The 22289-nt window shown below is 39.9% G+C and overlaps 2 protein-coding genes and 1 long non-coding RNA gene across 7 annotated transcripts; 1 reads left to right on the forward strand and 2 right to left on the reverse strand.

The window, feature by feature from the left end:
* Positions 1-1561: 1561 nt before the first annotated feature.
* LOC102304456 (coiled-coil domain-containing protein 106) lies at positions 1562-6325 on the reverse strand. 4 transcript variants are annotated; one of them, XM_005925310.1, is made up of 8 exons: positions 6203-6325; positions 5692-5761; positions 5504-5602; positions 5164-5385; positions 4899-4955; positions 4507-4785; positions 4219-4383; positions 1562-3519 (listed from the first exon to the last, which is right to left on the reverse strand). In XM_005925310.1, exons 2-8 carry the CDS (start codon positions 5759-5761, stop codon positions 3203-3205), a joined length of 1209 nt encoding a protein of 402 aa, XP_005925372.1. In that variant the 5' UTR covers positions 6203-6325; the 3' UTR covers positions 1562-3202. The 4 variants fall into 4 exon arrangements, with proteins under 4 accessions (XP_005925372.1, XP_005925370.1, XP_005925371.1 ...); XM_005925308.2 differs by having other exon boundaries at positions 5692-5784; positions 6203-6318; XM_005925309.3 differs by having other exon boundaries at positions 5692-5779; positions 6203-6310.
* Positions 6326-6338: 13 nt separating this feature from the next.
* Positions 6339-8473, forward strand: LOC102304258. The gene is made up of 3 exons (XR_315967.3): positions 6339-6416; positions 6634-6775; positions 7538-8473. It is a non-coding gene; the product is annotated as an uncharacterized LOC102304258 (long non-coding RNA).
* A 590-nt stretch (positions 8474-9063) lies between these two features.
* On the reverse strand, positions 9064-20460 carry si:dkey-17m8.1 (C-Jun-amino-terminal kinase-interacting protein 4). 2 transcript variants are annotated; one of them, XM_005925299.3, is made up of 28 exons: positions 20325-20460; positions 19029-19389; positions 18732-18926; positions 18523-18643; positions 17399-17469; positions 17222-17286; positions 16663-16717; positions 16385-16554; positions 15994-16265; positions 15537-15594; positions 15188-15340; positions 15052-15094; positions 14831-14958; positions 14644-14697; positions 14087-14227; positions 13355-13487; positions 13006-13092; positions 12269-12316; positions 11983-12124; positions 11777-11819; positions 11562-11642; positions 11387-11454; positions 11120-11268; positions 10850-11021; positions 10068-10181; positions 9878-9976; positions 9669-9758; positions 9064-9562 (listed from the first exon to the last, which is right to left on the reverse strand). In XM_005925299.3, exons 2-28 carry the CDS (start codon positions 19125-19127, stop codon positions 9444-9446), a joined length of 2970 nt encoding a protein of 989 aa, XP_005925361.1. In that variant the 5' UTR covers positions 19128-19389; positions 20325-20460; the 3' UTR covers positions 9064-9443. The 2 variants fall into 2 exon arrangements, with proteins under 2 accessions (XP_005925361.1, XP_014190009.1); XM_014334523.2 differs by having other exon boundaries at positions 16663-16735.
* Positions 20461-22289: the final 1829 nt, after the last annotated feature.

Here is a 22289-nt window from a genome sequence, read left to right on the forward strand (position 1 = left end):
GGAAGTTGATGAATGCCTTGTTTCCGGTGAGTGAGAAAGAAGAGACGCTCCGGTGTCCGTTTTCGCTTGTTTTTTATTCTTTTCCCATCAGAGTTAATTTATCTGCTAAGGACATGCTGAGTCCCAAAGTGTCAAAGTTTTATTTTGTAGTTCAAGTGAAGATGAAACCTTTAACTTCAGTCTTAAACTGCTTTTTTTTTTTTTTTTACTTCTTCCTTAGGGGTCGCCACAGGCCTCCATATCACTCTCTCTTCTTACCTTCAACATCAGCCCAACACTTGAAATAATCCCACCCACACTCTGAACCCATCTGTCACTCCTACTGCAAACCTGACTGCTGTCTTGTCTTCTGGCTCAGGACCTGGACAACTTGCTGTAATTACTGAAATCATGAATTCTACCAAAAAATCCTGAAGCAAAACATTCTGTCCATAAGTTTGTGCCCTGAGGCTTACTTGGGTTATGGAGCAGGGCAATGATCTGAAACACACCAGTAAGTCCACCTCTAAAAAAGTTTTGGAGTGGCCTATTTAAAGTCTGGATTTAAATATGATTGAGATGCTTTGGTATGACCTTAAACAAGTCATTTCTGCTGCAAAACTTTCCAAGGTGGCTGAATTAAAACAATTTGGCAAATAACAGTGGGCCAAAATTCCTCCACAGCGATGTGAATGAGTCAGTGCCAGTTATTGCAAACACTTGATTGCAGTTCTTGCTGCCACAGGTGGCACAACTAGTTATTATAATAATAATGGATTGGATTTATATAGTGCTTTTCAAGGCACCCAAAGTGCTGTACAATGCCACTATTCATTCACACACTGGTGGAGGCAAGCTACGGTTGTAGCCACAGCTGCCCTGGGGCAGACTGACAGAAGCGAGGCTGCCATATCGCGCCATCAGCCCCTCTGGCCAACACCGGTAGGCAAGTAGGGTAAAGTGTCTTGCCCAGGAACACAGCGACCAGGACAGACCCAAGGATCGAACCGGCGACCTTCCGGTTACAGATGCGATTCCCAACCCCCTGAGCCACGGTCGCCCCAGTTCTTGGCTTTAGAGTGCAATTACTTTCTTTTTCCCACAAGGCAAGGTAGGTTTGGATAGCTTTTTCCCCTTAATAAATGAAATATTGTATTTACTTGGGTTGTCTTTGGCTAGTATTAAAACATTTTTAATGATCTAAAACACACAAGTCTGACAAATGTGCAAAAAACTAAGAACCGAAGAAGAGGGAAACACTTTTTCACAGCACTGTGAGCTTTGACAATCACACTCACCCGTTTTCACCCATTTAAACATCAATTTGGAACTTTTTGGACTGACATGTTGGACAGTATCAAAGCAGTAAAAATGAGGAAATATATTTGGAAAAATTATCCTCCATCCCTTCAGTCGAATCTCTGAGACATAGAAGCTGGTCTGGTATCTGGTGGTACCACAATAACTTACTAAGACATTTTATCACCTATTTATTGTAACCTGACGTCTCCTCACATCTTACCCAGCACCAGCAATGCAACAAATCCATTAAAGTAGAAATACAATTAGAAGTTCGCACTACTTGTCAGAAATGAAATCTTTTAATTAGTATTATGTTTTAACAGTAGAGTTCATGAGTCATAAACAGTGGAGCTGTGCAATTTTACAGACAAATAAATCTACATTTTCGTATGAAATCTATGCTGTAATGAATTCTGAGTCTTACTATACATTAGGTGAATAATACGTTACATTGTTTAAACACTGCACACTGGTATGACCTTTAAAAGGCTCTGCAGCAGATTCACTGTCTGCTCTTTAGCTCCACAACCAAACACTAAAATGGCTTGAGTTCCACAAATTGGAGTACTTATCACTGTTAGGAAAACAGGTTATTGAGATATGAGGTCACAGTATTCCACTGTAACTTAGTCTGTTTTATTCTAACAGAACTTACTGTCTCACTTCACTGGAACACACACTATACATTACTGTACATTATAGTCAATGTGTGTGCCACTTTGAAATGTAAAAGATCCCTATAAACTACAGCTCACTGAAAATCTCTTTAACATGCACTTGCAGCGGCATCGAGAAAGCATTGAGAAGGAATAAAACATCTTTTGTCATCATGAGAAAGCTGCTTTTGCTAAAGTTGTAAGTGACACTGTAAAAATGTTTCACAATTTTTCACAAGGAACCAAAAGTTACACAATGTTACAGAAAACCAGTATAGTAATAATCATTTTAAAGGCTCCAAAACCGTATTTTACAAAAATGTGTTAGTGTCACAATGCATTACAGAAGCCTCAGTATCAGAAGCATAAGAAATGACATCTACTGTAATTTAGTGCAGGTCATGTACAAAAAAGGATTGGTGCACTCCTCAGTGAAACAACAGAGTAATGCAGACACAAGAGCAGCTGGAAGTCATATTACTATTATTACTAACCCTTAAGCAACCAAGATATTTTAATGACTAACATGACAGAGTGGCCATTTATGACCCTATTATTGATGTTTACCATACCTAAGCGGTTTAGATATTCTAATTTGTTCCAAGGTCAGATCCACCAAAGCTTTATGCCATAGTTGGCTGGTTTAGAAGGAATGCATTCCCTGAAACTCCACCTGCCTCTGAAATCTACCAAGTGTTCATTCATGCTGCAAAATGATCGTGACAGTATAACACTGAACCCGTAACCTCTAGCTGATTCAGATTTTGTAAACAGAAAAGGAAACAACAGTGCAGCTCTGCACAATAAAGGCTGAGCCCTAAATGAGGTAAGCTAAAGACGCTCATTTAAGTACTGGAAAAAGCAGTCTCCTCTATAATCCTGGTAAAGACACATTGTTTTTCACCAAATCTGGATCACACAGACATACCCTCCTGGCCTCAACAACAGAAGCGTGTTTTTTTTTCTTTCTGTCTGCAGCAGGCACCCCCACATCCTCAATACCCACTGCAGTGAAGATTTGTCGAAGGACAAACAACAAATGTGTAGGATGTTTGTAAAAGTAACATGTGAAGGGTTTGTCCCAGGTTACATGGCCACAACCAGATTGCTGAGATAGCAAAATAATAATAAATAATAACAATAAAATGATCTTAATATTGTTTCTTGGGAGTGAGCTAGCCAGCAGAACCTAACTGCCTTTCCTTTTACTACTCAAACCACAGTTGTTGTTTAGAGAGATCTCCCATTATTCTCTCTTTCTTTCCTTAGTGTCTGAACCTGTAGGAGATGGGCAGAAGCAGGTTATTCTTCTTCAGGGCTTGGACTCTGTTAAGTGTCTCTTCATCCAGGGCAGTGTAGCAGCGCCGGGCATAATCCAGCAGCTTCTCCTTGGATGGATCGAACTCCCCCACCTCTGCCACCTTCTCTGGGGCGACTAGCAGCAGCTCAGCAATGGGCGTGGTAGACGCGACTGTGTTGCGGTCAACGCCATGAATTTGGAAGGCTTTGGACATATTTTTTAGTCGCTGGTATGTAAGTAGGATCTTCTTGTAACGGAAAAGCACTCCAGCAGCATCTTTCACTGAAGAAGAAAAACACACAGGTGAGTCAGCTACAATCTCATGAGCATTGTGGTAACTCATGACCATAGTATGTAAAAGACAGATTAAACAGCCAGGATGTAACACAGCAGTTTGTGAAATGCTATTTTTAACCATTAACTTGACATTTTTGTGGCCAGATGTCACAAATCTGACTGAGAAAGAGAGGGCAGTGCACACTCACACCACAGGTAGCGACTTGTACGTCAAAAGGCATCCACACACTAAATCATAACTACATTTTATCATCTATTGTATTTTAAATGGGACCACATTTTACAGAATTAACCTAATGCTGTATTAAACAAGATTAGAAACTAACGATTGAAACTATCAGCTCATCAGGAATCAAGTGTATTCTTTTTATGGGTTAAATTTTTTCAACCAGGAGTTGCAGCCTGCTGGTCATTAGAAAGAACACAGGTTTAAGACACCCAGTATCGTAGTCCCTCGGTCTTGGACCCAAGGCTTTTGTGATTTGCTATCAGTTTTGTGATTTGTTGCACTTCATGTTGTGTGTTTTGTTGTTTTAATCACCTCTTGGTTTCAGTTAGTTTGCTCCTGCTCTGCTCTGTCTTTATGTTTTGTTAATCAGTCAACAACACCCAAAAGCCATGTCCAGCTTTTTATATACAGTCAGTATTAAGGACACTGCAATGTTGAGATTTTCCCTTCCTCACCTCTTTGTCGCTCTCTTGGAGGTCTGAAGACCCGCCTTCTTTTTAACTGTCTGTTGCTGTTAATGGCGTCTGACATCACATCTTCCCCTGATATCATTTCCTCCTCCTCAATGTAGCTATCCTGCTCAAGATACTCATCTGATTCTCCCAATAGTGAAAGGGAATCTGACGAGATAAAAATGTTCTATTTAACTAAACCCAATAGTTAAAAGACAACATGTATAAAGCACTGATTGCATTCAGTTAATTACGGTGATTCAAAGCTTTATGCCGTGTCATGTATATTACCTGGACCTACGTTGCTATGCCCACTCATTTCATTCATGGATGACCTTGCAGCACTGCTACTGTTGCCACTGCTGCCACTGGCTGTACTGGAAGTACTATGGCTATGGCCTTGCAGAATGGCTTGGGATTGTGTGGAGTTGAAGAGAGCATTCATAGATGCAAGCTGATTGGTCAATGGACTGGACACGTGGTTTTTCGAAGTCACCATAGTTGGAGGACCAGGCCTTCGCTGCATAAAGTGACGTGAGGGGAAATGCTGAGAGTCGGTCTTCTGTTGTTCTACAAAAAGAAGGAAACCTGAGAATCTGCAAGCTAAGCCCAAATATATGAAATAAAGTATAACATTAACAGGCTGTTTGGGTATGTCTAATTATGACTTTTCAAATTTTTACCAGCAGGACGATCTTCCTCTCTTCTTGCCCTCCAGTTAAATCGTCTTGATTCATATCCTTAAGAGAAAAAAATAACAAGAGATAAAAAATTATTTTTGATTCTAATAGACTTGCTAAAAAATCAGTTTCTCGTTGACCAACTAACATTAATGAACCCATCTTCTCCCCCAGTGACAGATAGGATAGCTGCCAGTCCCCTACATGGATTAACCACGGGTAAAACTGTTGGATGTGTTATTAACTCACACCTGCCCCCTGTCCTCACCATTACTGTATTGGCTCTGACTCTGCTCCTGTCCTTGGCTCTTTGTGGAAAAGATGAAGCGGTCCAGCTGGCAACGGAGGAAGTCCCTCTCCTCTTCCAAGTCCTCAATTCTTTTCTGAAGCCAAGAGTTTTTCTCCAGAGAGATCTGCAGCTGGGTCCGCAGGTTGGTGATCACCATGTAGGAATTGTTGACTGGAGATGGTCCAGCAGATGACGGTGACTCTGAAGAGTATCGATGGATAGTTAGTCTGGCCAATAACTAATAATGCACATCAAGAGATTGTGTGTATGGAATTAAGTTATTGTAGAGTAGATTTAAAGTATTGATGCGGATGTTCACCATCAAAATTTTGATCACTCTGGTTAAAAAATCCCTGCTGCTCAAAGTTGCCCTCCTCATAGGGGATGGAAATTTCATAGGCGTCCTCATTTTTTGGCGCTGAGAAGAGACAACTTAAACAAATTAATTATCATGCTTGACCCAAAGACAGGACGGCCATATGTGCTGGGACCACTTCGAATTCTTACTCTGCAGGTGGAGTGAGCCTGCGTGGCTCTTGGATGTGGACGCAGCATCATTCCTGTTTCCGTCCTCCATCTCACACCACAGACAAACCTTTGCTTAGTGCACAGTTTAAAAGGTGTCTTCAGTGACTTTGTTACATTTAGCGATGATGTGCTCACATTTATCTAAACAGCTACAGCTCACCGGAAACCTTTCACAACGTGGGGGTGTTGTGCTTTATGCATACGCAGTGAGCCTACAAAGCATAGCTAATTTTATCACACAGCTCTCTCCCATGCAATTAGAAATTAAAACAGTGAAACTGATTGTATTACTCAAACATAAGTTTGTAGCGCCCTGCTACGGCGCTCAGAAGAGAGCCCTATGTTAGCGTCCTGTAATATTAGCACAAAAAATTAGCTACAATATAAAATTACAATCCATTTCTTTCTGCACCCTCAAGTTTAATGATTTCACTCTCACATTGTTAAAATCCCCGAGTTACGAATATCATCTGCAGAAACTGTTACATACCACTTTATGTTTGTAATAACTTAGTCTTGCACATGTAATAAGACGTTATAACTCCGTCATATCTCCATTTCACCAGTTCGTCGGCTAGCTAACAAGCTAACAATAACAATTATCGGGGTTTTTTTTTCTACCGAGACTCTGACGTCACTTCCGGATGACCGCCCGCTGCAGATACTTTTATTTTAGGAAAAGTGTTGGGGTTTTTTGAACGACGGTATTTAATGCGTGTGTATAGTTAAATATATAAGTAAATATAAACGTTTAGGTATATTTATATAAAATGTATATATTATTTGAAGATATTTGGGAAACCTTTTACTTTTAAACTCATGTTTCTTGACAAAATGTTACTTGTACAAAACAAAAATAAAATACCGTAACTTTTCCACTCACTTGTTTCGAAACATTTCATTGTTTTTTCTCTGGTGTAGGAAAACTACAGGACAGGTTGAACAGGTGACGAGGTGTCAGGTTTCAGCTTTGTCTATTGGTCGCTTCTGACAAACTGTATGCGGAAGGACAACAAAAGCGCAGAAACATTTGACTTTTAAGTACTCAACAACGCAGAAGGGGGTAAGTGTTCTGTTTTGAGTTTGTGTGTTTTTTGTTTAGTAAAATGTTGTTGTTTTTTTAGCTCATGTAAACAGTAAAATCTGTTTGTAAAAGGCGTTAAAGGCGCATCCACAGGTGTTATAAGTGTGGCATGGCCGGTGTAAACAGTGCTATCAACATTACTCCCATTTTTACACACACACACACACACACACACACACACACACACAAACAGTTAAGAGGTCAAGATTAGTCAGAAATATATTCTATATATACCAGCACCCATTTTTTTATATGTTAGCTTAAGTTTGCTGACAAATTAAACTCGTAAGTAATTTAATAATAACAATAATAATGGAGTGGATTGATATAGCGCTTTTCAAGGCACCCAAAGCGCTTTACAATGCCACTATTCAGTCACTCTCACATTCACACACTGGTGGAGGCAGCTACGGTTGTAGCCACAGCTGCCCTGGGGCAGACTGACAGAAGCGAGGCTGCCATATCGCGCCATCGGCCCCTCTGGCCAACACCAGTAGGAGGTAGGTAGGGTAAAGTGTCTTGCCCAAGGACACAACGACCAGGACAGAGAGCCCAGGGATCGAACCGGCGACCTTCCGGTTACAGATACGCTTCCCAACCCCCTGAGCCACGGCCGCCCCAATGATATGTTGTAAATATGACTTTGTTTAAATATTTTATGTATCTATTTTTAACAATGGAGTCAAAAGATATAAAAGCTGATATGTTAAAGGAACAAGCTTCCCTCCCTCTCTCTTTCAGTGCAGTAATGGCACCGAAGTATGATGGGTTGTCCCACTGTAAGCTGGCTCTGGTGTTTGCTGTGCTGATGGACCTGCTCGGTGTGATATCCCTGCTGCTGGGGGTCTTTGCCCCACTGGAGATCAAAGGTCAAGACTTTGGGGATCTGCTGGTGTACTCGGGAGCTCTGCTGGTGCTGTTTTCCCTAGCAGGCTGGGTCATGTGGTACAGTGGAAACATTGAGGGTCTAACCTCCAAAATAGAGCTTGGTGGAGTTGTGGGTGGAGCTGTGGACAGACTTGCCCGCAACCTGAGTCGCAGGATACGGCTGCCCAGGACCCAAAGCAGTCCATCGTAGGTAGAGAAGCCTCACTGGACCAAAGACTAACTGACTTGGGCTGTCCTTATTTAGGCAGCAGGCCAGACTGCCTGAGGCAAAGGAGTGTCATTACTGTTTGACTCTTTACAAATACTTCCTTTGCTGACACCACCTCATTTACTTAAAAACGATCTGTTGTGCTATTTTCTATAAGGAAAACTATGTTTGTTTCATCTTTACTTAATATATAAAAGGAATAATTTATAGAGGTTGAAGACATGAATCTGCAACATTGTCTCACAGTGCTAATTGAAAATTATTCATTCATTTACTTGTGTCATATTGCTGGACCAGATTATGGCAGCAGAATCACTCAAAGCTAAGGATTGTACATTATTGTTATTAAAATGCCTTCAGCTGTTAATCATATTTGCACAAGGTTGAGTCAAAACATAATTTCAAAGAAGGATACAGAGCCGCTACGACATCAACATGTGTGCACAAACTGCATATAAATACTGCAAAGGACATTTGAAAGATTTTATCTCCCTTATTTTACAAGGAAAACAAGAACAGAAATCCAAACATAACTGAAATTAAAAGAATTGCATAACATCCAAAGGAAGACGTCAAGCAAACAGCCAATTGAGAAAATAAAACATTTTTAACAACAGCTTCTGAAGTTGTTCCTTTAAGCGAGGGGATATCGGATATATTTTCAATACAGACACCTCAAGCACTGTGAACAGGTAGAAATTGAGTTAACACTCATGGCAGGAATACCCAAAAATATACATCACAAAAGATGGAGCTTTAATAAGACAATAAAATGTCTGATTGTGTTTATGGTGCGAGACCAAAATTCTGTCTCCAGTTCACAATTAACAACAAAGTATGTACACAGCAGCTACGAGAGAAACCACATCACCAGCTTATATGTTTTTGATGCATGCACGACTGCTCTCTACATTTTTTTCCCCACCAAGCAAAGGAAAAATGTATAATTCAGTTGACAGTCAGCAATACTGCATTGATTTTTAGGGCAAAGGTATTGATCTATTAACCACCAGGGAGCTGAATTACTGACCAGTTATACAGCAGTGATATAAAATGAGATGAAGGCACATGGGAAGGTTTCACCATCCATTAGGATAATTAGATATCAAAAGATATGTACGATATGTACAATATATATATATATATGAATGAGGTAAACAAGTATGATTCATATCTTTAAATGGTATTTTATTGCTACCACACTAAGATGTTGGTTCATTCAGTTCCACGAAAGACCCGTTTCAATGCTTTGTTGAGTCTGCTCCATCTTCATCATAGGTGAGAAGCATGGAACAGTTACCTCCTTTCCATCAATGCAGTGCTGGTGCTGAGGGAACAAGAGAGCTGCCAGAATTCCAGCAGGTTTAAACCTGGGCTAAGTTGGGATAAACTGAGTCAGAAGAATTTCTTGCATTAGTCCCTCTCACACTCTCACACAGCTGCTGACATCAGTGGTTCGAACTTCAGGTACAGCAATATGTTTAGTTGGTGTTGCTTCTAGATTGGGTACCAGCACTGCGCTGAAGGAAAGGACGTGTGAGATGAAAAAGCTCAGAGTGCAGGGTTAGGCACAGGTGGTGTGGGAGTCTGCCAGATGATCATGTGACTACGTTCAGCTCGCTGTGGCGTGGCTTGGGACACCTCTTCCGAGTCATCGCTTGCATCATCTCCTGGAAACAAAGAGGACTTTGTCAGCCTTTAAATAGACCAAGTAGTGCACAAATGATGCAATGGATGAGACAGACTTAAGTACAGTTTTATTATTCTTCAGCTTACCAATTCGAAAGTTGATGTAGCCCTCTCCTCCACTGAGGATAAGCTGAGCAGTAGTGACATGGCTGCTGCCAGGATTGGTGATCAAACAACCTGACAGGCACAAACATTTTTTTGTGGTCACTCAAACACAAAAAATAACATGCATGTGCAATCTGAAGCGTCTCACTTAATTGTTAAGAAGTTACATGTAATGCCTATCTAACTCTTACCGGGTGCAGCAATGATGAATCTGACAACTTGTCTATGTCCATGGTAACACAGCTGGGCAGATGCAGTGGAGCAATAAGGGATGGAAACATCCTCTGAAGCTGCAGAGCGTTCGTAATATGGTTAATAGTACATAGAGACCATTTATGGCCAAATAACTTTAAGTTCCAGGCATTCTTAAGCTAAACATACTTATGGACAAAGGGATGGAGAAAATGGCACCACCTCCTGTGCCCACCCACAAACGGCCACAGATAACAGTGAGAGAGGAGATCTGGAGAGGTGAGAGTGTCAGGAAGGGCTGGCCTGTGGAGAGAGAGAGAAAACTGGTTAGCAAAGCTGTGAGATTAAAGTTAAAGTGGTCGGTTACAAAACAAAATGTATGTAAAACAAAAATAATGAATAAAATATACACACAGTACTCTGCATCCCTTATTGCTTTATATTTTCTTCAGAAAATGGGGAAAAGGGGCATCAATCTATTGAAACGTACATACATGGAAATATTGTACATAAGGCAAAAAAGTGTACAAGCTTCAAAGTCAATATTTGGTGTGACCACCTTATATGGCGACAAATTACAAGAAAGCTTCTAAGAGAGTTCATTACTACATAGGACCTGTTGCCACTGATTTTCAGTTCAGTTTATGTGTAATTTGGCACATTTAGCCTTTCAAATAGCCAATGTCCAAAGAGAAATATCTTCAGAAAGCCTTCAGAAAAACTATTGCTCAAGACTGATTAAAAAAGTACAACAAAGTCTGGCTCTTTGGAAGCAAAATTTAAAGAGATGTATTACTTTTTTTTCCCCAGTTACCAAATAAGAAATGATAGTAATAAATGTTCCCATTACTGTAGTCCATCAAATGATTTTTTTTGCTCTAGTAGCTGCTCAGTAACAACACTTAAGTCATACATACAGGTATATGTATTGTAAGAAAAACAAAAAAAACAAACAAAAACGGTTCGACTACCTAATGTTTTAGTGACCAAAGCTGCAAAGTCAACTTCCTGTAGTGGCCGTCCTGTGGACCAGTCAAACAGCCTGAGGATTGGGTCCAGTCGGCAGGAAGTCCAAACTCCACTTCCACCAGCGCACAGAAACCGAACCTGCTGTTCACTGCGCTCAGAGACTGAGAATGTTTGCTGTAAAGTAGGATAAGGAATAAAGAGAGTGAGTTAAAGATATGGTAAGAATGAGACACAATAAACAATAATAGGTATCAATTTCCTCTGTTTCTTACCTCCACCTTCTTGCTTTCAGTGTCTACCACGTAGATTTTGTTCCAGTATCCCACCCACAAGCGGCCGCCTTTTGCAAGGCAACAACGAATGGGCTGCACAGGATTTGATCCAAGAGGCATCAAAGAGTGTGACTGCAGATTCCAGCCATCTATTAATCACACGACTCATTGCATCATTATTCATTTCACTCACTTATGCAAATCAAACAAAATGAAGAAATTAATTAGCCGAGACAGCTGGATGTAAGTTTGAAACAAATCCATTACCTGTACTGTGTGAGAAAAAAGCCAAAGTCCCATCACCTAAACCAGCAATGACCTGACCCTGTGAATACCTGTGAGAGCGAGTCAACACAAAGTAGATTGTTTTCAATTCTGCTTAGAGACTTCAAGGTAACTCATCTCGTGTTACAACATCCAAATGCAAATGGACAGAACTCACGTGAGAGAATGAACACTCTCACAGAGGGATACAGACCGCAGACAGAGCCTTCTGCCAGCAGAGGCCAAATGCACCAGTATACTGTGAGAGAAGGACAATGGGAGAAAGGAGCCAATGGAAGAAGAGGCAGTCTGTGATAAACTAACAGACAAAAAAGTCTTTGAATTATTTAGATGATATTTACTGACATAAACTGCTTATTCAGCTGGCACTACCTTCCTTCCTGAGTTCCAATCCACACAGTTCCTGCAGTGTTACCTTAAATAACAAGACAGACAGGCCCTGTCAGAGCTAAGTAAGCAATGTTGATTTCCAAGCGTTTCCAGTAAAACAGCACGGTAACAGGGGATAATAGAAGTACAGAATACACTCGACAAGTCATCTGTGGGCAGCTGCTGCAGCCCATTGTACCAGCACTGACCTATGGGAGGCACAGCACAGATGCAGAGGGCAGGAGCTGTGGGAGGGAGGCTGAACTGATCCAGAACTGTGTTGGAGCGTGCTGGATCAATCACTGTAATATCACTGCAGGAGGCAGGGCCAGAAACTACCCACACAGAACACTGGCAGAAAAGGGGTGGATATGAAGTTTGAAAAGATGAATGGCATGAACCAATTTGTGCCTCGACAAGTGTTAGTCATGGTTGGGTGATCATAATTAGAGGATGACTGTAGCTGCTTCTTAACTAGGATTATGACAAACTTACTGTGGCTTCGCCAGAGATCTCAGATGGGACTGCGACTGCACACTTAAGCTGAAGGGAACAGAAGTAGCTTTGAATTCATGGTTAAAAACAAAAAACATTTATCTTGTGCATTAAACAGTGCTGTGCAAAAGTTTTGAGCCACCCTTAATTTCTTTACATTTTGCAAGGAAACTGGGTAGTAGTCTTCAGGAATAGTTCTCCAGGCATATTGAAGGACCTTCAAGGCTCTTCTTTAGATGACAGCTGCCTTTTCTTCTGTTCTCTGTCAAGATGATCCCATGCACCCCTTCAATAATGTTGTGGCCCGGGCTCTGGTGAGGCCAATGTGTATGTTTGGGACCATGGTCATGTTGAAAAATGAAGGTATTGCCAATTAGACACTTTCCAGATCGTATGACATGGTGGATCAAAATCTTGTGGTACTTTTCTGGGTTCATATTTCCATCCATTTTTTAAAAAAAAAAAAAAAAGGTTCCGGAACCAATAAATAAAAGAAATTGGCTGCATTTACCGTATGTGTGGGACCATGGACATGTTGAAAAATGAGGGTATTGCCAATTAGACACTTTCCAGATCGTATGACATGGTGGATCAAAATCTTGTGGTACTTTTCTGGGTTCATATTTCCATCCATTTTTAAAAAAAAAAAAAAAGGTCCCCGAAACCACTGAGTGACATCCAGTGGGGTAGTTCAAGACTTCTGCACAGAAAATAAGCCTCCTTTGAGTGACATTTACCTTGGCAGTCGATTCTTTGTGATCCAGCAGTCTGAGCTGCATTAGAACAGGCACGTCTTTAGGCTCTGGTACTGGTTCACTGGAGTCCTACAGTAATTAACAATATTTTTACCGGAGTATTGCTTGTATAGTGATCTGCACAGTAAATTTCCATATTGTGCAAAAAAAAAGTCTTGAATGAAAGCCAGACATTTTTTTTTTTATTGGTATAGTAAAACAATGAAAATAGTAACTATTTTAACTATATAGACTCAATAACAGCAACAGGAAGCTTTTTATTCCACTGTTTCCTATTTATTCTCTATAGCACGTCACTATTTATTTGTATATAGAAATGTGGTTCTACTACCTGTGTGTTTGCTAGTGGCAGGCTCCAGCCATGTAACTGCCGCTTTCCCAGAGTTCCCCAAATCTGGGAGCGAATTTCTCTGTAGATTTCCCTCTTCCTGACACGTGGTGAAAGAGCAGCAGGAGAAGCAGACCTAGACAAAATGATTCTGGCATTTATCAGCTTCACATTAAATACGTTTTATTTTTTTAAGTGAAATAAATAGAGCCACAGTAGGACACAGAGCCTTCGCTGTTAGTATCTTGCATTTCATTTACTTAATAATTTGGAAAGTGGAAAGAAGTACCCGAGGCCGGTGTAAGAGTTTGGACACTCCTGTTTCAGTACTTAGTGACCTCTCCTGTGGCCGAGGCAAACACTTGTTGTATACAAATAGAAAGTGTCTATTTATGATTTTCATCCAATGTTTCCAGCTTATCGCTTAAAATTCTGAGATATTCTTAGGCTGTCTTGTGAAGCGTGCTTATGAATTTCCCACAGATATAAAGGGAACGGATAATTTTTCATGTCTGATTCTTATTTCACTTGCATTAGCAAGTAGCTGAACCCCAACCGTGAATGAAAAATATTTATTGACAATGAGGTAATCAGCTAGGCCAGACTCTGTAGTTCAGAGAAGACCTCACTCAGATCCAATCTCTATTTTTCTCACTTGCATTTTGTCTAAATCTTTGCACACAATTGCTGAAAAACACATAAGCAAGAGTAACTTATTAAGAGACAGATGCTTACTCAGCCTGAGTTCGACTGATGGTTGGTGGTTGTGGAGAGCCCAGAGCAGTGCGAGTGAGTGATGGGGAAGGTCGCAGAGCTGATATGGAAGCAGGAGGTGAAACTAATGGTTCCTTGGACCGGCCAAAGAAGCGGTTGAATCTTTAATTGAAGAAAAAATGAACAATTCTAAGTATTTTAACCATGAACAAATATACACTTCTTAATTTAAGCCCACCTAATGCCAGGTGCATTTAGTAACACCACAACACCAAAACATTTGTCCCTCTCCTGCATTTTAACGGACTCCTTTTCACTTTTATGTAATGGTTCTCATCTCGTGTTGTTTTCTGCACTTCTTGGCAACTGCTAGCTGAATGCTCAGCCAATGTGACTGCACAGCTGCAATGATGATCCTGGACTAACACTGTTATGAAGATGTCAGCTCAGATATCAGATCATGCGGCTTGCACCAACCCACCTCTGTTTGGGTTATAAGAGCTTCAACATCATCTTAAGGTACAGGAGGATGGGTGTGTAACAAGTCGTAAATTATTTTCAAAGACAGATTTACTTACTTTCTCCAAACACTTGACCTTCTTTCTTCTGAAAATCTCTCCTCCTTTGTTGCTCTAAAGAAAAAGTAATAGATGAGGTTGGAGGCAAAGATTTGAGCCACTGATGTTACACGAGTTGTTGTAATCACACAGCAGATTCTCAAATGTAACAATTTTTTTAAATCTTCAAGAAAGGCACAAAAGTTACCTGAGTGTCTGACTGCGTCTAACCGCCTCCTGCAGTTCAAACAGACGCTGCTTATACTGGTTCTTCTCCATGACCACGCGAGCCATTTCAGAACGGGAAAAGTTACGCATGGATGCTGGCTGAGACACCTGAAGGGGAAAATAAATTAATCCATCAAACCATCTATGAGCAGCTAGAAAGGCAGTGAAGACTACACCTACAGATAGTACATCACAGCTTACATCAGAATCCTCAGACTGACAAGTTTCCAGTTCTTTCCGAAGTCTGTAAAATAAAGGGCGAGATTATTGTCAGAATGTGTATGTAATAACAACAATGAGCAGGTTATTTATTGAACAGCTGAATGATCCTCTTCACCTCTTAGTTTCCTCCTCCTTCTCCTTCACCCGCCCCTCCAATCGGGAGAGTGTTTCCCGAAGAGTTTCCACTTCCAGTTTAAGAGCTGAACGCTCATCTGTCAGCTCCACTACCCGAGATATCAAAGTCTTACGAGCAGTTTCAACCAATTCACTGAGAAAAAGGAAGCATAGCATCAGATATAAAGCTCAGAATTATGGTGGAAAAGAAAAACAGTGGTTAATCATATTAGATAATACAAAGCTTTCTGTTGGTATTTAGCGAAGTAAGAAATCCAAGTGTTTGGAAACTCCCCATGTCCTCAACAAATCACAATAGACTAGTCATAGAAAATAAACTGAGGACTCACTGGGTGACTTTCAGTTCCTCATACTGAGAAAGAATCTCCTCAGACTGGTCTACGCTGCCTAAAAACACACACAAAAAAATTAAACTGCGTGAATGCACATGCAAACAGACAAGTACTGAAATTAATACATTTCTAACCTGTATTAAGGACTATTTAACCTGCATTCATGTTTAAGAAGAAATCAGGACATGAGATTTTGTAGAATAGGAAAAGGGGAAGTAAAACTTTGTAGAACACATACTTGAACTTAATATACCGTAAGTAGAGTATAAATAGTCTCCCAACAGAGCCTGATTATTTTTGGATACCAACTTTCTGTCACTTCTTTTGTCTCGGATCACTTTGTGTTTCAAAGAAGCAGCAAAGATTCTATGTTTGTGACGTTTATTTCTTTAAAACTCAAAAAAGCAACTCAGGAATGCAGATCTTAACAAAAAACAAACAAACTTGCATTTACCTCTGACACTGGCCCCTCGGTCTACACTCTCCACATAATCGCGGCTCAGCTCAGACAGTTCAGAGAATACAGAGTCAGTGTTGCGGAGCTCCCACTCTATACTATCCTCGTCCTCTACCTCCTCTCCCTCCTCTCCCTCATCCTTTTTGTCCGCCTCTTCTCCTTTTTCTTCTTCTTCTACTTTGCTCTGCCCCAACTCATTCATCTCGTCCTTGAAGCTGGTCTCCAGCTCACCTTTTAAAGGTTCTTCAGTGTCAGGTTTAACTGGGGTGCTGAAAAATTTGGAGGTGGTTGATACAATATGTGTGCGAGCAGATGAATTCAAGTAAATGTTGGCTTAGTTAATAAATATAAAGCTGAAATAAATCAGTTAATGCTTTCAGGTTAGTACCTTGCATTTACACAGCCATTAAAATGTGCCAACTCAGGAGTGGAGTTTATGATGTCAATGACAAACTGATTTGTGGAAGGCTTTGCAGCTCTATCGACCTGTTTTTCTTTCTTGGCCATGAGATCTTCCAAACAGGGGGGACCAGACTTTGAATGTGGTCTTTTAATCATCTGTAAAAGAAAAAAAACAAAACAAAACAGAACACGTAAGCTACATCTTTGGCAAAATCTCGAATTAGAAATTTGGAAGATGGTCATTTTAGGTGCAAAGCCATTTACCTTTTCAGTAACACTGGGTTCTGGCAAGACCTGATGTGACGGAAAGTCAGCATTCCTGGAACGCACATGATTCCTAAATGCAACAACTCAGTTTATGCTTTTTTAAATCCTCTTATTTTTCACCATGTTCTTGCAACGGTGTTTCTAAAATATATCCTGTGACTTTAAAAAAAAAAATCCTAGTTAATAATCTTTCACTAATCACTTTCCACAAATATTGCATTTAACAACAATAAAGGTAGAGAATTTGCGAGTATCTTGCCAAATGCAACTAAAAAGCTGAAGTTAACGCTACAAAGTAGCTTCAGGTTTTCATTTTCAGTCACATGTGGTATACACTGTACTTGATATCCCTTTCAAACAAAGAAATACCACCAACCTGCTGTCAGAAATGCCAGAAGCATTCAACATTTAGTTTAATATTACAGCAAGCTGAGAGTTTTTCATTTTGCGCATGGCTACAACACGATTCACAATAAGGCTGCTGCTACTTAAAGTCTTCCTGTGTGATACTTTATGCAGAATAGCAAATGTGTTTTAGCATAATGTTGAAAAGAACCTTAAAGGAGAATCTCTTTCAGACTCCTTCCTCTTTTCCAAAAGTTCCCGATATGTCAGGGCCAACTAAAAAAAAAGAAAAGAAAAGAACATCAGCTACATGTAAGAAACCTGACGACTTAAGAATAAGACAGTGGTTACTGAGCATACGCATGGAGGTTAACCAAAAATATCTGACCTTGTTGTGGGTATTTCTCAGTGCGCTCAGTTCTCTGCTGAGATTTGCCTTCTGTTCCTCCAAGGCCACCACTGCAAGAAAACAGAAGGCATGTAAGAACAGAATACAGTCTAGACACCTAAAACTAGACTTGAGTTGCTCTTTGGCATTTATTCCTGATACACACCAGTAAGCCACAACTTTTAAACCACTGACATTTGAAGTGAAAATTGTGCTCTGTGGGAAAACTTTGCACCTTCACATTTATTTTTGTGTAATGTGATTTATTTCAGGGCAATGTCCTCTACTGAAGAAATTGTCTCGAAATGGCTAGAGAAACACAGAAAGGAGGGACTGATGTGGCCTTTAAACCTCCCAAATCATGAATACAAGCCTATTCCATTGTGCAAACCATATTCAAATGTCCATCAATCCACCTTCTTTAGTTCATCCAATTCATAGTCATAAGGGGGAGGGGGTGCAGCCTATTCCTTCTGTCATGGGGTGAGAGGCAAGATAAACCCTGTATAAGTCACCAGTCTGTCACAGGGGTCACATATAGAGACAAACAACTATTCAAACACCTACGGGCAATTTCAAATCAGCATTTAAGCTAACATGCGTATCTTTGGACTGTGGGAGGAACCCAGAACACCCGGAGAGAATCCACAGAGTCACAGGAAGAACTTGCAGGCTGCACCACCATGTCACCCCTGGATGGCAAACCCACACAATCTGCTGCCAACCTCATTGTGCGTGACTCTTTGTACACAGCAAAGACAGGATAAACTCAAAAGAAAAAAACAGAAATGAAACCAAACAACTAAACGTCCTGGAGAAAACTGTGCATGAGAGCCCCACAAACCCGATTAACATGTTAAAATTATAACCCCCGAGTAGTCATTACTGCATGCATCTAAGACTTTATTTTGATCTCAATACGCCTGTACAGTTGTGCTGCTGTCATGTTGACAGTATCTGTCCACAGACATATGAACACCAGCTAAAAATCCTCAAATTGCCTTTGCAGTAGCTTCTACTGAAGTAGAGGTTTCCAGAAACATATTTTATCAACAGAGACCGACGTACAGGGTCAAAACAATACCAGTGACATTACTGTTGCTGGTAAATATTCAAATACGCACACTGATCAGCTTGTTGTCTTGCTTTCTTCTCTAGATCTCTCTCTCGCCGTTCTCGCTCCTTTTCCCTGCCCCTCATGGCTCTCCTCTCCTGTTCAATTTGGTCATCCAACTCAAGATACCTCTTAAGAAAAGAAAAAGATTTGAACAGTGAAATGCCTGCTTTTACAATAAAACCTGCAATAGCACACCTTCACAGTATCATGACTCACCTCTTGACTTTCTTTCCTCAGTGTTTTCTCTGCATGATATCGCTCGAGCAGCTCTTCTCGTTCAGCTTTCTCCCTCTCAGCCTCTTCCTCCCTGTCTCTCAGCTGTGCTTTGCAGCTGGCCAGGCCCTCCAGTACCCACACAAATATGGGTACCAGAGACTCCACCACGCTTTCACCATGGATCTCAATAACAGTCTGTGATAGAGTAAAGCAGCAGAGAGAGAAAACAGGTATCTGTGACCACATGTAAATAATATTTCCACCCAGATCAACATAACATATTGTTCTCATTCTTACCTGTAATTCTGAATACAGCTTTCCTGCCTCTTCACTCACAATGTTTGGGTCCGGCTCCACCTCCCCGGTCCCACAAAGCACTCTCTCACTGTACTCCATCAGCCAAAGATTTTTTTCTTTTTTTTTCTCGCTACCTCTGCTGCAACACAGTTGCCAAAAGCTCAAAACCAAAAGCAAACAGATCTGTGAGTCGATGGTGTGTTACAGTTTCTCACTAACAACTCGTTTGTCTAGGTTCTTAACCTTTCTCCCAACACTAGCACCTCCCATTCTCCACATGTTCATTCATACAGCAGCATCCTCGAAGACTTCCCTTTCTGTAGAGGTTTATCTGATGTCTGGAGGTGTTTTAGAGTCCATCCTACAGAAAAAAGGGAGGAAAAGGTCATGTCACTTTCTTCAGAGATGATTTAACTGGAAGTGCACTGTCAGCTGTTTTGGCCATTTTCCCTTTTCAGCATTACTATAACCTTGGAAGTGACACAACACAATCATTTGGTTTTCTTGTATTCTGGTATGATTCTTTGAACTTTTTTGAGACCATGAAGCAGGCTATTAGGTTTTGATCAATTAAATATTAAAAGAAATAAGAAAAGGAAGCTATTTCCTGATTTTGGTGTATTTTCTATTTTTAAACGCTTTGTTTTGCACTTTTACTCAGCTAAAACGTCTGCTTTCACACCAAATAAATTGATCTTAATCTATAATAGTTTCCCCAGTAGTTCAACCTTGGGATCAATAATAATTAAAAAACCCTTATAAATCACAACTAAACTATAGATACCTAATGTGATGTTGTCCGTTTCCTTGGTTTTCCAGGCTATAGCACAAGACACAACTATGTTCTGTGAACTAGCAAATAGAGCGAAGAATCACATACTTCATATTTGACTTTAAAGTCGAGTTGTGTGCTTCAAACTGCTGACATTTCACCTCAGTACGGTGAGGCTTTCTGTTAATTATTTATATGGATCTAATGAGGATAATACCATAGCATGCAGACCAAGTGACCTCCTGTGTGTGTTTTTAAAAGCTCCACAAATAGCACCAACTAAGCAAACATGACAGACTATGACAGCGATAGGTTTTATTATTCGACTCCTTACTCTAATTATTAATACTCTCGGTAAGCATTACTAGACCTAACAGACTCGAATCGGCATACTGTATAAATAAGTAAGAAGCCTGACAGTGGACACCTTGAGAGTTCGTTAGCAGTAGGTTCACAAAGTTGAAATCTAGCCAAAAATAAAGCCGTGTTTCTTCAGTTGTTCGGCTGCCGTTTTACAAACTTACCTCAGCGCCTGACTTCCTCACAACTTTCATTTTACTGGCCCAAAATAAGGAAACTCCAGCCGTCTTTTTCTTCGGGACGATATCAATTACACATAAACGAGTTTAAAGAAGGGGGTGTTGCTCGAATTTGACGTGCGCAGACATGTCCTCAGATTGACCAATGCGAGCGCTGTAACTGTTTGCTCTAACCAATGGACGGTAAAATGGGCGGGACATTGTTAGTTTTGTTTTCGAGAGGAGGAAAAAAACGGTTTCCTGAAACTTGCGCGACGACACGTGACCAAGGAGTTTGCAGCGGACTGTCAGGTGATCTGAGGAAAGCACGTTCGAATCCGAAACCTGTCGAAATACCTTACATTCCTGAGAACAGCTTAATCTCTTTTCCCATGTTGCCACAAGTGGTTGGAACAGTTTACCGCAATGTTTGTGAGCGAATCATTAAAATAAAAACATTACAAATGTGAAGTCAAATTAAAAAGTCGAAAGAGATGAAGTGTCTTTAAGGGATATTTGTGCAGGGATCTCTTTCCTAGTGAGATGGGGGAAAACAATCATGCAAACGTGTTTAATATTACACCGACGAAACTAAAGTAAAACTACTGCAAACTTGCAAAAGCTAGAATTGTCTTAGGATAAAGTACAGTTAGTTTTCCTTCCACTAGATGGCGATATTCTAAAAAAAAAGACAAAAAAAGAATAATAATTCAAATACTTAATGTTTAAGGAAAATGTGCTTAACTTGAATGTATATCAATCGGGTACAGTTAATTGGAGTCGATTTTATTAAATGTAACTTTAAACATTGTTCTTATGTAACAAAACTAAAGGGAAAATGAAGGTAAATCAGTTAAGTCAGTATTTTGGGCAGTATTGGTCCCTCAGTACATTTCATGTTCATTGTATGTGGTTAGAGCTTTGTTATTTTTGTTTGTTTTGCTGTTTTTGTTTTCTCACAACTTTTTTACATTTGCTTTTACAAGCATAAAAGAACGTTACACTTCCTCAGTGTCAATGACAATAAGCTACGGAAACCAAAACAAAGTCTTTCAGAGTTTTGTCCTTCCTTTTTTTATTTTTGTAAAGTATTATACTATACCTGGATGATCATGAATCCTATCTGCAGGATGTCCATCATGCAGCTACCTTCACTTTAAAATGCCTGCTCCATGAACCTTAACAGGTAAATGATATTTTACAAGGTAAATTCAGCAAAAAATTAACAATACATTTAAACTCTCACGTTAGACAGTCACAGAAACCTAATATCCGAAGTCCTGTCCCTCTTTTTGTCAGAAGATAGTCAGAGTGTTACTATACAAACATTTTTAATTGTGCTAGCCTCCTAGCTAGCTCTACAGGATTAAAATAATTAGTTGAATAATTCATCAAATTGCAAATTTTAGAGTTGACTAAAACAAAATGACTATGTGACTTTGTGTTCCATGAAATTCCCACGATCTGGTCATTTTCTTTGACTAAATAAAATATTGATAAAAACAACCTGAATTGCATTGTTGGATATCAAGTATTTCATTGCTTTTGTTTATTTTTTAATGTTATTTGTGATATTAAATAAATTTTCTAAACTTTGTTTTGCACTTTATTAAGTTAGCTTAACTGTCCCTGTCTAGCTAACTTCTGTGGGTCTTACTGGTGATATAGTTTCTCTTTCACTTTTTTTTTCCTTTTCAGGTCAGTGAGCAGCAAAGACATATGGGCACATCACATGAGAAGCACAGGTCTGAAATATAACATTTATTTTGTACTTTATTTATTCTCGTTACAGTAGCCAAAACATTAAACATAACCTACAACAAAAAATTACAAATCAAGCAGGAAAGCTCAATAAAATCAAATATGATATGACCAAAAATACAAAATAAAGGACCCCAGTAAACACAAATCTTAGAAAAATAATATACAATTTAAAATTATATTTAGTATTTTATTGTCACACACACTCCT

The sequence above is a fragment of the Haplochromis burtoni genome, unplaced genomic scaffold (assembly GCF_018398535.1).
Source record: "Haplochromis burtoni strain Fernald_Lab_line unplaced genomic scaffold, NCSU_Asbu1 Contig_80, whole genome shotgun sequence".
NCBI lineage: Eukaryota > Metazoa > Chordata > Actinopteri > Cichliformes > Cichlidae > Haplochromis > Haplochromis burtoni.

Coding starts and splice junctions, on each gene's coding strand:
- LOC102304456 (XM_005925310.1), bottom strand. CDS start 5,761: ATGGAGGACGGAAACAGGAATGATGCTGCGTCCACATCCAAGAGCCAC. Junction 5,603..5,691: donor AGGCTCACTCCACCTGCAGA/GTAAGAATTCGA, acceptor GTCTCTTCTCAG/CGCCAAAAAATGAGGACGCC. Junction 5,386..5,503: donor GAGTGATCAAAATTTTGATG/GTGAACATCCGC, acceptor GATACTCTTCAG/AGTCACCGTCATCTGCTGGA.
- si:dkey-17m8.1 (XM_014334523.2), bottom strand. CDS start 19,127: ATGGAGTACAGTGAGAGAGTGCTTTGTGGGACCGGGGAGGTGGAGCCG. Junction 15,095..15,187: donor AAGGAGGAGGAAACTAAGAG/GTGAAGAGGATC, acceptor TTTATTTTACAG/ACTTCGGAAAGAACTGGAAA. Junction 11,643..11,776: donor ATTGGAACTCAGGAAGGAAG/GTAGTGCCAGCT, acceptor CTTCTCTCACAG/TATACTGGTGCATTTGGCCT.